This window comes from Panulirus ornatus, chromosome 35, assembly GCF_036320965.1.
Source record: "Panulirus ornatus isolate Po-2019 chromosome 35, ASM3632096v1, whole genome shotgun sequence".
Lineage (NCBI taxonomy): Eukaryota > Metazoa > Arthropoda > Malacostraca > Decapoda > Palinuridae > Panulirus > Panulirus ornatus.
Window position 1 is genome coordinate 6107582 of NC_092258.1, and position 17727 is coordinate 6125308.

General features: G+C 37.9%; 2 protein-coding genes and 1 long non-coding RNA gene across 4 annotated transcripts in view; 2 read left to right on the forward strand and 1 right to left on the reverse strand.

Annotated features, from left to right (window-relative positions):
- Positions 1–1143: 1143 nt before the first annotated feature.
- LOC139760101 (uncharacterized) lies at positions 1144–2806 on the forward strand. Its single transcript, XR_011715248.1, has 2 exons — positions 1144–1408; positions 2114–2806. It is a non-coding gene; the product is annotated as an uncharacterized lncRNA (long non-coding RNA).
- On the reverse strand, positions 2567–12723 carry LOC139760100 (gamma-glutamylcyclotransferase-like). Its single transcript, XM_071682937.1, has 5 exons — positions 12569–12723; positions 10228–10504; positions 9397–9530; positions 6827–7007; positions 2567–3469 (listed from the first exon to the last, which is right to left on the reverse strand). Exons 2-5 carry the CDS (start codon positions 10360–10362, stop codon positions 3380–3382), a joined length of 540 nt encoding a protein of 179 aa, XP_071539038.1. The 5' UTR covers positions 10363–10504; positions 12569–12723; the 3' UTR covers positions 2567–3379.
- Positions 12724–12894: 171 nt separating this feature from the next.
- Cbs (Cystathionine beta-synthase) overlaps positions 12895–17727 on the forward strand; it is a 66897-nt gene continuing 62064 nt past the window's right edge. The window contains exon 1 of one of the 2 annotated variants that reach the window (XM_071682932.1): positions 12895–12929. The gene's annotated coding sequence lies outside the window, so the exon portion shown is untranslated. The remainder of the gene's footprint in view (positions 12930–17727) is intronic. The other variant, XM_071682935.1, reaches the window with a different exon arrangement.

Genomic DNA, 17727 nt, shown 5'->3' on the forward strand with positions numbered 1-17727 from the left:
ACTGAGCTTTTCAGACTAACGTAACAGTACAGAAAATAGTTGTATTTTTAGAATATTATAAAGATTATTCACAAGTATTGGGTTACAGTGTACCTAAAGTATCCCTAGATAATTCCCTTTTGACTGCCTATTTTTATGTGCTTCCTCTTGCCTCTGAAGATCATCCTGAATCTATGGAATATCCTGAAAGGGACAGATTATTTTCATGTATGGACAGGCATTTTCCAAAGTGAAGAATTTTCTTGCAAAAAAGGCATACTTTGAAAATAGGATTTCAGTGCAGATTTATAACATCACTAACAAAGTTTCATCAGAATTCAATTGATACCCATTTACTAAAAACTCTTTCAGCCTAAGAATGATCCTCTGAGTTCTATATGGTTACTTAATATTTCATTACATGATAGATTCCAAAAGGTGTATTGTATTATGAATAAAGTTACTCCAGTAATCTATGTACTTGAAAAGAATAGTTTGGTTGTAGTTAAGAAGCTGTGGTTTCTGTGTGTTACACATTAACCAGTAGTTAACATTTCACCAGTCATGACTCTCAGACATGGAGATTTGGTTGATACAAAATAGTGTTAGAATGACATGCACTTCCATAAAGAAAAGTATGTATGATTAATTTTTTATTTTTCCATAAGTATTTCACTGGGGAAACTCTCCCCTCCTTGTTTGATCCTTGTATAATCACTCTGTAAGTCACTTATTCCTTTACATTTCAGATCTATTCTTTTCACTTTTCATTTTTTTTATCAATTGACACATAAGTGTTCCTCCAAATAACATAGGTCATATATACTCTCTTAGGTCACTGTGTATGCACGACCATCAAATGGTTGTATGGTTACTGAGGATAGCAGAAATTTTTCACTTGCATTCTTAATGATGAAATAGGCTTTTGTAGGCTACTAATGGTATGATAGGTCAGCTGGATATTTAAACAGCTGGAAAAAGTTAGCACATAGGTATGGGCTGCCATTCTCTAAGAGCACAAGAATTGATATTGGCCACCAATCTAGGGGTAAGAGATGGGATCCTACAGGTGCAGAGCCCTATTCCTTCATGCTCGAATAAGTATTCTCATGTACATAAGAGTAGCTTTTAATTATGAATCCTTGCTTTTCAGAACCTGGGCCTGTCCTCAGAGGGGACAATGCTCATGTCTGTGCTGCATGAGAGAGCACAGGCATCCCTTCAAAGCCATACAGCCACATCCTTCCCAGGAGACCCTTTAAGACCCTCCAACTTACTCCTGCTGGTGGCATCCTTGCACCGACTCCCACAACAAGTGGTAACACGAGCTTTAGTCCCTAGCCTGGCCTCTCCACAGGCTGCCTCACTCATCATTGCCACATTCCTCACATCCAGCTAAAAAAAAATTAAAAACTGCTCAAAAATTAAGGTGATTATGTGTTTTGTGAAATGTGATTTACATAGTAAATTTTATGTAGCACATATTGTTATATCCCTGGGGATAGGAGAGAAAGAATACTAACCCTGTATTTCTTGAGAGTCATAGAAGGTAACAAAGAGAGATAGCAGTACAAGGCTGAAAGTCCTCCCCTCCTGTGTTATTATTTTCTTAAAGAAGGAACAGAGGAAGGAGTTAAGTAAGAGTTTTCCCTCAAAGGCTGAGAAGTTCTGCTTTTGTTAAAACATCGATAATAGCCATTACTCTTGTCCCTTATTACCACAGGAACCTTTTCAGGGAGGGTCCATGTATACCTAAGACCCCTTTTCCAAGGGTTCCCACAGCTCCAAAGAGGAAATGGGGAAAGGATGAACTTCTGTCAAGCAAAACGTTCTTTGACTAGATGGTCCTCTGTTTCTTCAACTAATGATGATTCAGCCTCACCAAAGGTGACTTTTCACTCATGATATAATCTCGAGTAGGTGAAGTCTGGTAACATTTATTAGCCATTGAAGCCGTGTTATCACTGTAGTGATCTTGGTAGCACAGAAGAATCAGTAGAGTTGTATGATGAACCTGTACCTAGGTAACCCATCTCATTTTTAGTAAGTATTCTATAATGACATTTTTTTTGTTAACTATTAAGTGTCATTTCATTATCATATTATCGTTTTAACCCCAAGACCCCTTCTCCAGGGGTTCCTGTAGCTTCAAGGCTTTATTACAATCAACAGCATGGAAAGGATGGACTCCATTGGAAACAGAAGTTCTTCAACAAGATTGTACTCCGATGATACAACTTCACTGAAGATGACTATTCATTCATGGCAAAACCTCAAGTAGATAGAGCCCAGCAGTGACAAGTACTTTGTTGAGATATAATGACATTTTCTTTAATGACTATATTAAGTCCTGTTAAGCTGGAGAGTCTTATCAGTCATGTTTTACTGTTTTGCAACATTTCTAAACATGATTCACTACAACATTTTACAGTTCATCTGATATCAATGGCACCTTTTGATTTGTGTGATTCCTCAGTATGATCCATGGTGCTAAAGTGTTTTTAAAAGAATGATGAGGGGAAGGAAACTAGAAAAATGAATGTTTGTCACTGAATTTGAAAATCTCTCATGCAAGAAACAAAACAGAGACATTCTGAATATTTATTGAACACGAAAACCAATAAAGAAACAAGAATAACAGACTAAGGAAAGTAACCTCAGGATTTAAGAGATTTTACGTACTACCTGTAAAATTGTATACTAAATGAATAACATTAAATATAGAATAAAATTACTATAACTTTCATGTAGCAGAAGTTAGTGAAACATATGTAAGTAAGGCAAGTGTAGAGTGGTTGTATGAATTATTAAAAACGAAGGGCCCTTATTGCAGTGAATTTCTTTAGAAGCATCCACTTAGTGTCAGTTAAGAAGCAAACATCACTGAACTTTACAAATAAACATCACTAAGAATGAAATGAAGATTTCAAGGGCAAAAAATTACCATCATTGATATTACCATCCATGTAGGCTGTTCAGCACATACCATTTATTCACATGGTATGAGCTGAGTTATGGCAATTATGAATATACAATAACAGTAAGTAGCTAAAAGGAAATTTCAGGTGCATCTGATATCTATAACTGTAACATTCAAAAAGTGTTTTATTTGTTTAAATCTAAATTCATACTAGTTACATGAGGTATTCCTGTAAATACTTTTGAGACTATTATGTACAAACATTTTTTTACACCAATTAAGAGACACGGGTAACAGACTATTAATCATCGTATCTACACCTGATGCCATTCCTGATAACTGCATTCATAACAGTTATTTTACATAAACAGAGTAAGCTCTATTAGAGAAGTGAAGTTAATAGTACATTTAACACCTTCAAACATGTTAGTACCAAATAACATTTCCCAGTAAGTAAAGCAGAGTTCAAGAGAACAGTGCTTAGCTGCAAATTCTACTGACATTTATGTTGAGGTCCACTTTACCGGTGTATCCATTATGTTCAATGCTCTCCAGGAACCTAATGTAATCCTGAAAAGATCATACCATATATTAATTTATTGATAACTGCTTACCTTCATATGATTCATACAACAATGTATAAATCCTACTTTTAGTTGACAGACCTTTTCCCAATATACTTAGAAAAAATCTAAGCTACCTCTGCTCTATTAGGTATTGATCTATCACAAGCTTTGATTTTATTGGGATGTATTACAATATGTAGCAATATCTTTTCCTACATACCTATCTGGTAACTAACTTTTCAATCCTGTAATTACTTTCATAAGAGGTATGATAACCTTAGACTTTTGGATGGCTCTGTTGCAAATTTTGAAGTCTATTCCGCTGCTCATACTAAATATTCTGGTCCAAATATTGAGCTTTTGTTGACTCTACATGTATCTCTTCATCTAACCATATTTCATGCTTCAGCTCAGTTTTAAACTATACATCAGTAAATCTCAGACTCCTGACAAGGATAACTAATTCCTGCTTAATTGTATTACAGTTAAGAAAAATCTACTCTCAATACTGAGAGACTTTTCTGAGCCTAAAGAAAATGAAAAGCTGGTGCTGCTGCCGGAATATCTTCAGACATCACCATGGGCTAAATATAATACGGTAAGCCCAAAAAATGGTAGTTTCTAGTCATGAAAATCTCCACAAATAACCAGTCCTTAGAAGTTTGTTATATACTAACCTTAAATGAGTGTCATATTGCCCTAGCCCACCAACAGATAGCATAAAATTAACTCTGGCTTTTCAACCCAGCAGCTACCAGTATGCATTTGTTCAAAGTAACTGAACCAACTTGGTAAGCTGGGCCAAGACTTTTGTTGTGTAAGCTTATCCTGTATAAGCCTAAAGAATTAGTATTTAAAATATTTTGTGAACCACACATTTAGCCAGGCTAGGAAATGACCTCTTAGGCATCCTGGTACATACTGAGCAGGATTTAAAATCACCTGGAATTTTCTGAAATTGATGTCAAAAAACTGAGCATGCAAGGCATCTAGTCTGGTGTTTACCATGCATTAGCGAAACCCACTCCACATTGATGAAACACCAAAAGAATTAAACTTTCATGAGTTAAACTGTACTTACTGGGCCCATGCAAAGAAATGGAAGGTTGTACTATGATAAGTAGAAAATAGATTTCAGAGATTCTTGTCTTCTGAGACTAAGTGAAGGAACTTATCAGACTGTAATAAGCTGAGGAGGTTCACCTTCTGCAAGGTAAATAAAATCTTGACATGCCTAATGGATTACTTCTAGTTCCAAAGTTGTAATATATCAGAGCTCCAGGAAGGAAACCCATATTTCCTAAACTGTGAGCAGAAGCCACAATCCCCATATTGACATTAAGCATTTGTCACTTACGGAACCTGGGGATATGAGGACTGACCTAAGCAGATGTGTAAACAACTCTTTGCCTTCAGAAAAGTACTTTTTTAGAATCTTGATTTGGTAGTGCAAACTGTTTGATTTATTATAAATTATGTTCCTAATAATCTTAGAAGATAACCACAGTGTTTTAGCTGAAACGATTGAAACCAAAACTCCAATATCTAATGAAGGAACCCAGTTTCATTAGAGATACAGTGTCCACAAAAAACCTTGCCCACCATCCATTACATTTTCTAAGGCATTGTCACGTTTTAGTGTTTTGTCAGCCCACCACCCATTTCATTTTCTAAGGCATTGTCACATTTTAGTGTTTTGTCATCTCTCTTTTGGCCTTAATCATATCATCTGCAGATGTCTGGACATGGAATTGGCATGGCTCCTGAAGTATTTTAGGTCCATGTTTGGATTCATAGGATCTTGATCTCTTGAATGAGCCAAAGCACTGATTTGGTGTTGCAGAAAGCAGCTGCTTGATCATGCATTCTGAGTACCCAGTGCACCTAGAAATCTCATTTGCGCCCACATTTTCTTGCTTCCAGGCAAGAGTTCATGCTTCCTCTTCCTTAAAAAGATAAGAGCCAACCATCTTAAATCGCAGGTGGACGAAATACAGTGCCTAGAAACGAAATTCCCATAGTGAAATGACAACCAGTTAGAGTAAAGAAAGAACACCCTTCCCTCAAGATACCCTGAGGCACATTGAGATGGATTATTGGCACACATCATGAGAAACACTAATCTCATTGACCTGATGTATGTTAATTTCACCCTGAGAGTGTCATGTGCTTTTATCTACTGTGAACCTTAGCCGTGTATTGCCTTTGAAAATATACTGGATGGCAAACATTGTTTTTCAGACACTGTTTGAAATCTTGTCATAATGGTCCTTGAACTGGATCCTGCATCCTTTGATGTTTGGACAATGTTCATCCTTTGTCTCATGACCCAACTTGATGCTCCTGTTATTTTTCGTGCCTGATACCATGAATTTTTTGTTACTGTATGTGATCAACAAATCCTTGAATCAATGATATGCTGATGCTGAGCAAATACTAATTTAGTTGGAGGAGATTTCATCTCATTTGGTCACTAGGTTCAAGCAGTTTCCCCACAACTTTAGAGGTCATCAAGACCATAATGATGAGCCAGTTTTATAGTTTAACATCCTAGAAATCAACAACAACAGCAGCAACTAATGTTACTTTAATTATCTGGATAAAATGTTTTAAACTGCTGAACATACCTTAGACTTCACAACAGTTTTTCTGCATAATGTAAACAGTATGTACATTTCACTGAGGCATATATGTTTATGCTTGCTCCCACGGTAAGTAATCTTACTTCTTAAACTTAACTTTACGGTTTTCAACTATGTGTTGCCTATTCTTAACTTTATTAAAAAAAGCAACCTCTGTCAGTTGACTTGGCTTAGTCTGTATGCAAGAATTTTATGGCAAACCACAATTCAAGCCCCAGACTTAGTGGTCCTTTGGGGGAATAATGACCTACCTGATGGTTTATTTGTTTCTAAAGACAGTTACTGGCCTACCTTTAGAGGGTATGTGTTTTGGAGTAGCAGATACTTTGTTAGAGTAGTATGTCAGGTTCTAGCTATTTTGATGGCACAGGTCTTTCTTTAAGCTTTGATTTAGAAAACAGAAACAGCCATACACAATAAGATAGCACGAAGTTCAAGTTCACTTCACAGTCAAGTTTATGTTTTCAATAGCATCAAGATTTCCTCAGATATTTCCCTTTATGATACAAAGTCTCTTGGATAAGCAGCCTTAAGAAGACAATAAAAAAAAATACTGAATTATGGTAGGTTTTTTCATCATTTCTCTGTGGATAATCATCAATACAATATTTAGAATATTTTCCAGTTTTCTCTTAGTTGGTCTTTACACAGTTTCAAACTTTACTTACATAACATACATAATATTCATAATATGCATTAAAAATTGGAGTAAACAATACCTCTGGAAGGCCATTCTCTCGTGCCCCCCCAATGATGACATCCATATACACTGATGATGGCCGTCTATCTTCCTCCATTGGACAGATAATTTGGTATGATCGAGCTTTGACATTCTCTCCACTGGGTGTCTCAACATCTACCTCCAGAACTTTATATATCCCATGTTGCACACCTTCTTGCCTGCAAAAATTATAAAATGATTTCTGAATTTGTGGAAAACTATTTCTTTCTAATGTTTCACTTACATTTCCTTTCAGGTACAGCTATTCACACTTTGTATAATTTTCGTTTGAGTCTCTAGGTACCTATGATCTAGATTTAGTTTTCAGTTGTTTGTGAATATTCTTCTGTAGGTAGTTGTTGATAGGCAGTCACCAACCAGGGAGGTGTATTACCAGTACTACCCACATGGGTTCAGGAGGGTTAATGTTGGATGTGTAGTCTAGCCAGCACTTCAGTGGTTGTCAAGTTCCACTCCTCTTACCCAGGTATCCCTCTTTTCTTTCTGCCTCACATACACAGGGACTGCTGGCATTCTGTCCACAAACATAAAGGCTCCTTGTCATGCATAACACTTAACAGCACTTAACTCACACAACTCATTCTTTGTAACTCCAGATTTTCCAGCAGTAAGCTACCTCTGCCTTTTGGAAAAATAGAAGTAGAAGCTAGGAACTTTAGGGTGAAGTAGTATGTAAGAACATTGGAGCATTAGGTAGAAGTAGGAGATTGAAACATTAGGTAGAAGTAACGGGTTGAAACATTAGGTAGAAGTAACAGGTAGGAACATTAGGTAGACACATTTTGTATGGTAGTTAGTAGGAACATTAGGTGGGAGACTCTGAAAAAAGTATGTTAGAGGTGTCCTCTGCCAATGGCCTGTTAAGGATGAGGGATTAAAGGCTAAGAAGTGGCAATGGAGTTCACTTGTTAAGGAGACTCTTTTGCCTTGGTCAACTCCGTAAAGGAATTCTCGGGTGAATGGGCATCTTCAATTTTAAGGTTTTCAAGTATATTTTTTTCTGGTCTTATTGTTTTTAAATTATTAACTTAGCCAGTACCATTCTATAATCTGAGTCACAAGATTATGTATCTTGTATTGTTAATAGTCAACAATAGATCTGTCATTGACTTGTCTGCATATTTGTGTTTGCGTTCATTCCCTTATACCAAGGCCCTTTTTTTTACTAAGATGGAGTGGATTAAGAAAACTATTGTTTTAAAGTTTTCTGCACTAAATGGGAACTCTTCCAATAATGCAATCTACATATGTAGGTATATGCAAAGTATTATACTTTTCAGGGTATATTGCCCAAGGTGAGGTACCTCAGGACTAGTAGAATGCCCATGTAGTGTCATTATATAAAAGCAGGGGGGATAAAAGTGAATGCTCGAAGTACAGGAGTATAAGTCTACTGATTATTCCTCTTAAGTTGTATGGTAGAGTGGTGGTTGAAGGTGGGGACATGCATAAAGCATTAGAATAGGGAGGAACAATGTGGCCTCAGGAGTGGTAGGGGATGTGTGCATCAGATTTTTGCTCTGAAACATCTGTGTGAGAAATATTAAGAGAAAGTGAAGTATTTAATATTTGGCATTTATGGTTCTGAAGAAAGCATACTACAGGGATGAAAGAAATGCCTTGTGATAAGTGCAACGTAAATACAGTGAGGGAGGAAGGTAATATTTGCTCTGAAGCATCTGTGTGAGAAATATTAAGAGAAAGTGAGGTATTTAGTATTTGGCATTTATGGTTCTGAAGAAAGCATACTAAAGGGGTGAAAGAAATGCCTTGTGATAAGTGCAATGTAAATACAGTGAAAGAGCAAAGCTAATAGCAGCAGTGGAGAGTTTTTCACAAGAAAGAAAGGCAGGTATGCAAACATGAAGGGAGGAGGATTTTTTTAAGGCATCACTCGTGGACAAAAGTCCACATCACGGTCAGGCCCTAATTGAAATATAGAGAAGATTATGAAGAGGAAGAATGGACAAGGGAAGTATTTACAAATTTTGGAGGAAGGGAAATACCTCTTTTTAAATATGCCAAGTCATAGCCATTGTGAAAGACGAGAGCGTAAAGAGTTCCAAAGTTTCAAAACAGCCTACTGGACTCAATGACATCTCTGGATGAAAAACAGGTGTTGTCTGCAAAAACAACTGCTGAATTGGTAGAGCAGCCTACCCTTGAATTACCTATGATTCTGCATCAACAGTGTCTGAGGTCAACATGGCTTTATAACTGTTTATAGGTATGGTGGTGAGGAGATTTTGGAGAAGGGGCAGGTCCATAGTATGCAAGGACTATGGGTGTATCATAGGCCCTAGATACAAAAGAAAGTAAGAGGTTGATGTGTTGAAAATTAAATGCTTGAGGACAGTATGTGGTGTGATGAGGGTTGTTCATGTAAGGGATGACAGCATATCAATACAAGAAGCAAAGAGTAGAAAGAAAAAACATTTGTCTGTTACCCAAATAGAAAGCTAGTACACATTGCAAAGTAGTATAGTCAAATAATTTTAAATGTGATCAGTAATGAATTTCGATTTTAAAAGCTCTAAATTTACTTAACTGTCCAAGTTATCCATATCTTCATTATCAATTTCCCAGAGTACTCCATACAAATAGTTGCCTGGGTCCTCTACAATGGTTGCAGCAGCCCCTTGCCAGCGCCTGCTGAAGTAATTGAAGTCTAGTCGGTAGTCCTGCAAAGATCAGTTTCAGGTGTGAGAGCAGTTCCAGTCATAGCTAATAGTTCTGTGATTACACTTCTTTATGTGCTAACATTCTTTTAAGAAACTGGCACTTCTAAACCTATTAATAGATAAGTCATAAAAGAAAATTATCTCTACTTCAGAAGCAGATGAATAACTTGAGTTGTAACATCATGCATATAATTTGGTTATGACCAGATTTCTTCCTTAGGATTCTACTTTTCTACTGAATACCTACTTCAAAAACGGTTTAAGAGATCAAGTTGAGGAACAGAAGGCAACAGTAGGAACAAGAAGCTATTTCCAAATGTGCAAAGATGTTTCCTATCATACTTCATTGTTGCTACAAAATTGCATTCACTAGTTGTGAACATTGTCCACGCAAAGGCATGTCATTCTTTAAAAAAGACCTGCAGAGGAATTTCCCTAAATATTCTTGTGATAAGGCTAAATATTTACAGAACAACCCAAATCTTTTAACTAAAGTAAATTTTGCAAAAGATAAATACATGACCAGATACAAGAAGATTAAGAATGTAACTAGGGGATTTTCAAAAGCAACATGCAAAGGTAGAGAAGTTTGGTACTCAACAAAATAAGTGAGAATCCAAGAAGGGTGATTTATAGAGAACAAGAAGAGTTGAAATCAGAATAATACGTGAGCCTAAGTTGTTAAAAGAAATCGCACCCTGAGTTTGCCTACGGTGACCATCCTTGCAGAAGGATTGTTGATGTGAATGCGCTCTTTGAGAAGGTTGGAGCCATATGCAAAGTAAAGGAAACAACCACGTGAAGCCATTCTTGTTACTGGACTCAATGACATCTCTGGACGAAAAACAGGTGTTGTTTGCAAAAACAACTGCTGAATTGGGAGAGCAGCTACACCATGGAGTGTTTCTGTCTTTTATCCTTCGATTTCCCATTCACTGAATTTCAAGAAACATTAACTTATATATCAAAGCAACCTGCAATGTAAATAAAACCCTTGATTACTTTTTATAATATACTACATGGTACACCATGTAGAAGAATAACAGAATTTAATGTACAGATTAAAGCTATACATGCAGATTAGGCAGCTAATCTTTGTTTAATAATATACTGGTACATAAAAAATCTGGAATATTCTGAATCTAGACATAACTGAATTTTTCATTTTTCCAGGATTTTATGTGCCTGATGACTAGCAGAATGCACATATAGTTAGCCTAATATAAAGGCAAGGGGGAACAAATGTGAACGCTTGAATTACAAAGGTATAAACATGTTAAGCATACCTGGAAAGGTGCAAGGCAGAGTGGTAATTAAAAGGGTGGTAGCATGCACAGAACATCTGACATGGAAAGAGAATTGTGACTTCAGGAGAGGTAGAAGGTGTAGGGACCAGGTTTTTATGTGAGAAATGCTTTGAGGAAGACTGAGGTGATGTGGCATTTATAGATCTGAGAAAGTATATTGTCATTATATAACCCCAAAGACAGAGCAACAGTCAGTAACAGGGAAAGGATGGATTTCTTGAAGTGAGTTCTTCGCTGAGACTGTACTCTGAGGATACAACCTTGCCAATAGTAAATTTCCACTCAAGATGTAACCACTCACAGTTCCAGAGAAAGTATACAACAGGATTTGACTGAGAAGCCTCATCCTCAGCCTTACAATTGTACCACAGTACAAGGGTACTATCAGCCCTTCAAACAAGAGTTGCCCCAAAGGACTTGAAAAAAATCTTGGCCAATGTCCACCTTAACCTAACCTTCAGGCTCCGACAGAACCTCACAGTTAAGATCAATCACATCATTATACATCATCCCTATCAAGTCGCCACATAGAATAAGGTGTAGAGAGACCTCTCCAGGCCACTGGTCACCCTAATCTAACCTTCTAACTCATCCTTGAGGGTGAGGTTGATGTTTAAGGTTGTGGATGAATTTAAGGGCAAGGTTTTGTATAAGTCAGCAACAACATTCGCCAGGTTGAATATTTTCAATCTCCTTTTGGGATAACTGTTATCTGAGGGGTCGATAGCTACTCTGCACTGCGGTATGATTAGTGCAGTTGTGACTGTGTTTGTAGGTTGTGTTAGGGTTAGCAGAAGCCAGGGTTGCTCTCTTTACACCTTATCCTGAGGCTTGTTGAGGTCAATGTATGATGTAGATGAGGTTGAGGATGAGAACAAGTGAAAGTTAGGGTAGACATTGCCCTGAATTGCTATTTTTTCAATCTGCTTCGTGGGGAGACTTCCCTTTGAGGGGCCAGTTGTGGTACCTCTGCACTTTGACATGATTGATGTTGAGGGCAGGTACGGTTGTGGGTGATGATGATCAGTTAGGATAGGGTGAGCAATGGTGTGTAATGCTCTCTTTAGACCTTGTGTGGCAATTTGGTGAGATTGATGGATGGATGGATGTATGTTGTGGATAAGGTTAAGGGTAAGGTTGTGCATGATTCTGAGGCTTAGGTTAGAGGTGTACATTTTTATTTCACGTGTCCTTTGGAGCATCTCTCCTCTGAGGGGTTGGTAGCATCTCTTCACGATGGGCATGACTAAGCGTGAGATTAAGAGTCTGATTGTTCGTGAGTTTTAAGGTGAACAGTGGTGTAGATTGTTCTCTTTATACCTTATCCTATGTGGCAATATGGTGAGGCTGATTGAGGTTATATAATGTTGCGGGTGAAGTTGTGCATAAATAAGGTTAGGCTAGGGTGAACATTAGCCAGAAATGTTGTTTTTACACACTGTCACGTGAGGCGCAGGTAGCACTCGGCTCCTGTTAGAAGTGGGAGAGATGTATACGCTTGCGAATGTTAATGTTTCTAGTTAAACTTCATTTCACTTATCGCTGTTTCTCTCGCCTTCAAAACTCTACCCCATTATATATATATATATATATATATATATATATATATATATATATATATATATATATATATATATATATATATATGCAGTTAGTGGGAACCTCGAAAAAATTATGGAAATTACACGCCTTTAATTTTCATGCTTGAACACTCGGACACTCTACATTTACCTCAATTTTGTAGTCAGCTAATGTAATGATTTTGTTTGTTTTCAAGCACTGTACACTGCCTGTAATGGCCTGGTTAACGAAATTCTGAGGACATCTAGGAGGTGTGGCTGGTGTTTACCTCATCAGCTGATGTGTCGTCTGCATGATGATTCTGTCGATATTCTTATCGGCTTGATTCGGAAATTCGTGAACACTAGATAAACAATGTAATTTTTATTTATGGATGTGGAATAAAGTACTACAGCCTTGAGTAACCACTTTAATGCAAAATTGTGATGTATAATGTATACGTTTAGCATCGGTGCCAATAGATGGCAGCACAACGTCAACACGTCAGTGTCGGCTGCAACCATACGAACCGGTATGTGGTACATTTCCTCATCTCAGTGAAATTTGCTTACAGATTGCATTACATTTTGGTCTTGATATGATAAAGTGTGATAGAAATGAAGAGCTCGTTTAAATGCAATGTGTATTAGATTCAGTGGGTAGTACTGGTGAAGTAAGTGGTGTTTTCAATATGATGTAGGGGAGGTTTGGGGAAGCAAGTGTACAGATAGGGTGTATATTGTGTATTGTGAGATTCAAATGATTCGTAACTTGAGCGAGATTTCATTGTTTCACCCAGTGCCGCAGCTTGTGTATGATTACGTATCAGCATTTGTGCTGAATAATTTATTCGGGTATCGAGTGAATTTATTCGGTAAGCTGCTGAGTCCTTTTTTTTTGTTACTGTCTTTCGTTACCAGTATCATAATATTGAGGATGGAATTCAGGTATGATATGCATGATCACAGAACCAATCTCTTTTGCCTGATAGGTTTTAGAAATATGTCAGAGCCACGCAAGCAGTTTTCTCGATGACCTTTGCATATCGGTCTCATGAAATCCCGAAGAGACGAATGTATCGAAATGTAAATGAGGAACAATTTCCTACACAAAAAATGGAAGAACGTCTTATAAGTTAGGTCTTATAAGTTAGGTAAAATAGCTTTTAAAAACAAGCGATATAGGCTTCAACTTAGAAATAACTTATGTTGAGAGCCTATGATATGTATGTTGGCGCACATTCCCTGTTGATTGTTTATCACCAGGCGACTGTTCTTGTATGTTAGCCACTAACCCCGCTTGCGTGACTGTTCTTTGCATGTTGAGCATTAACCCCGCTTTCCACTGATGCTTTACAAGCAACTATTTTTATTCTGCATTTCTCCATTCCTTTTAAAGATGTGTTAGTCATTTCATTATGGCATTTGTTGAGGTTTGAAATGTACTCGCGAGGTAATCGGCATTACTGATCTCGGCCCAACGAAATTAATTGATATTTTTTGCGTGATGAAATTCAAATCGTTTGATGATGTATGACACTTTACTGTGTTCATAGACACAAAAGGACATGTTCAAACTAAATCTACTCGCAATTGAAATATGTCGACCAAACGTCCTTAGCCCAATTATTGAGTAATGATGATGCGATGAGTGGTTGTTTAAGTGAAATAGTACGTTCCAAGACAAACACACACACACACACACGCACGTACTCACGGAAACAAAACAAAAAAATTCTGCTGCCAGTGCCCTTCTCTTACCCTTCTTACCCACGTTCCTACCTATGTTCTTGTATACCAACCGCGTGCCTGTCTGCCAACCCACCTACTTGCCCCCTGACTGTCCTGCTATCTGCCCTTCTACCATCCCAAACTACCTATCTTACATCCTATAATACCATTCTGCCAACCCTCCATCCTGCCTGCCTAGTTTTAGCAGATAACCTCGACATGGACCATCAGGTCTCCGGTTATTTGTCCTTCCCATGCACAACATTCAGAGCTGGTCTCATTTCCGTACCCAAAATATTCAGGGATATTCAAGTTCCGATTTTTTTTCATTCTACTCGAAAGATATACTGAATCACCTGTAAATCCGTCTCTTAAAATAAATTTTTTACGGTTAGGTTAGTCTATCGTAAGTAAAATTTGTAGAATGGAATTGAATATTAAGAAGTGTTTTTTGTACTTTGAAACTCGTATTTAAAGATAAAATTGGAACAATGCAATAAAACGTCGTGTGTAAGTGCTTTAAAGCACCGTGTGTATGACTATATTGCAAGATCGTAAGAGAAGACGGTGTAACCTCAAATGATGTCGTTTTTTTAGTGTGTTAGCAAATGGAGGTATTTATTAGTAAGATAGATTAGTTTGAAAATAACAAAAAAAAAAGTATTTGGTGTAAGGATTCGAGCGATATCATTTGTGGCTTCGTATAGCTATGAAGTAAACAAGGCATGAGCTTCCAAAGGACTTGGTGGTCTATTGTTTTCCTTTGCATCCTACTTTGCATGTATTTTCATTAATTCTGTGAGGGAGAAATGTTTTTCACATTTGATTTTCTGTGGTATTCGGTAACCTTTGGTGTTTAGGGAGAACCTTTTGTATTTTGTAAGAGAAATTGTTTTTTCATATGTGATTTTCGGTGACACTAGGTGTCATCCGGAGTTGATTGAGATCCATTTCAATGTATATTTTCACAATTTCGAGTCGCAACTCTCGCACCACCATTATTGGAAACAAAATCTCTTAAGCATGATAATTTCTGATCAGCATTATTTTTAGATATTTTACTGAATGCATTATTACGCTGTCGCAAGGTTGGCATTCTTAAATTGCCATCCATATTGTATCGTCAGGAAAGATAAATGCCGTTGCTCTAACCAATTAATTTCCCCAGAAGTATTGGAATTCGATGTGCGATAAGAAGAGAAAAAAAAAAATCCATTTTCAAAAAAAAAAAAATCCATTTTCGTTCCCATCGTGTCGTTAGTCGTCGTCAAATGCCATGGACCGCGAATTCGTTCTTATTTATCGACTGGAAAGTAGATAAGATTATCAATCCTAAATGAATGTGTTGAGAGAAGAAAAGGAGATTATTTGTGTCATCTTGAAGAGGATGGATGCATCATGGACCCTGCACCAGCACCATGCAGTATAGCGGGATCCATACTAATGCAGTCTCCTGCCTAAGCATTTCGGATATTAGTGAGGCTTATTCGTTGCGTGAGCGAGCAGAACGAAGGTACACTAATGCACACTGATTAGACTTGCGACTCAGGGATGGCTCCATATATATATATATATATATATATATATATATATATATATATATATATATATATATATGTGTGTGTGTGTGTGTGTGTGAGCGTAGGTGGAGAAAAATACGAGGAGTAATGGTTATTATTTACGTTGGTGTTTGCAGTTTCTCTGTAAATAACGACATAACCATAGGGAACGTTTTGCGTATATAGCGGAAGCAGCAAGCTCATTAGTTACAAGCAAGTGCAGAGTAGGTAACGCAAGAGCCAATCAGGGAGGTGCTTGTATTTAATGCCTCGCTGTGTCGCCAGATGTCATCTTTTTGAACAAGACCTTAAGGGTAAAAACCTTAAAGCAATAAAGTCCTGCCATTACTCCTCGTATTCTTCCTCCACCTCCACATAGATATATAGATAGTTTGTGTTACGGGATTCCGCCTGCTTGAAGTTACACGGTTAGTGAGAGGTCACCTCTAGCAAGGCTGTGTCATCATCAGTAGACGAGAGCAAAGTTATTTAAAAAACGCGCTTCAAAGGCTTCCTTCTTGCCTTTGCGAATGATAAGTGTGGCGCAGCCATAGAAATGCAAGAGTACTTGGGAAGGAAATGGGGCAGGAATCCTGATTGTCCATGACGAGGTCATCTGTACTAGGATGGTAGGATCCTTGAGTTAATGGCCTCCGGAGCCCTTAAGGATACATGTATGTATCGAATCCTGGTTGCGGCCGTCGGTCCACAGTCAACCCAGGTGTTCATCCTCACCCAGGGTTGGGTACTCTGTCAAAGCACCTCTCACCATATATTTTCTTCAGACAATTAATTTCCAACACACCCATTCTCCACTGCACAAACGAGTAAAGGTTGACAAAGAGAATGTATGCGTCAGAAGTGGAACGAACGAGAAAAACGTAGATAAAGATTTCGAGATGGAAGGATGGAGTGAAAAAGGAGCAATTGGGGCCTGGATATGCAGGAGGGTGAAAGGCGTGCACGGGATAGAGTGAATTGGAACGATGTGGTATACTGGGGTCGACGTGCTGTCATTGGACTGAACCAGGGCATGTGTAGCATCGTGGGTAATTCATGGGTCTGTAGGGACTGGTTGTGGATAGGGAGCCGTGGTTTCTGTGCTGATACTACACATGGCAGTGAGAGAATGGATGGGAGCGGATACGCCCTTTCAAGGTCTGTTCCTGAAGCTAACGCAGGAAACGGCGAGCAAGTAGGTGGGCGTGGGGAATTATATAAATTAAAAAGAATCACAGTTGAGCGTGTGATCAAGTATATTCCTTTGAGTGCTCGGGAAATGAAACACGGTAAGCTCCCAAGTGCACTTTCATGTAATAATCACGATGATGTGATTATTATACGAAAGTGCACTCGGGAATTTATCGTCTTTCATTTCCCCGTAGACTCATAGGAATATATATATATATATATATATATATATATATATATATATATATATATATATATATATATACCTACACAGCTTTGTAGCTGTGTAGGTATGTATATTTGCGTGTGTGGACGTATGTATATACATGTGTATGGGGGTGGGTTGGGCCATTTCTTTCGTCTGTTTCCTTGCGCTACCTCGCAAACGCGGGAGACAGCGACAAAGCAAAAAGAAAAAAAATATATATAATTCATCGATTTATTAAACTCCTTCCATTTCTCAGTACGTACCCCTTCTATCCAGCGTTGTAACGCAGATATAATCAACATGATAACTTGAGAGATAACACGAGTAGTGGAGTTTTCCACCACGTGGCACTCGCTCTGACGTTTTAAATGTTTTCCCCCCCGAGCGTGTTGGCTCCTCAGATACCAGTTTATTATTATTCAGCCGCTTATTTTGCAACATCCCCGAATTCTGAACCGTTTTTTTTTAAATCGTTAGTTTTAAAGAGAATGAATATATTAAGGCCCCCGAAGCAGAATCCTTATCGTAAATCTCGAGTCGATTGTTGGAAAAATTGATTCCCGATATTCGTCGGTGGCTACGGTGGAGTTATCCCGTGTGACGTCACGGCAGATGCCAGTTCGGTGAATAAGGGTACTGATA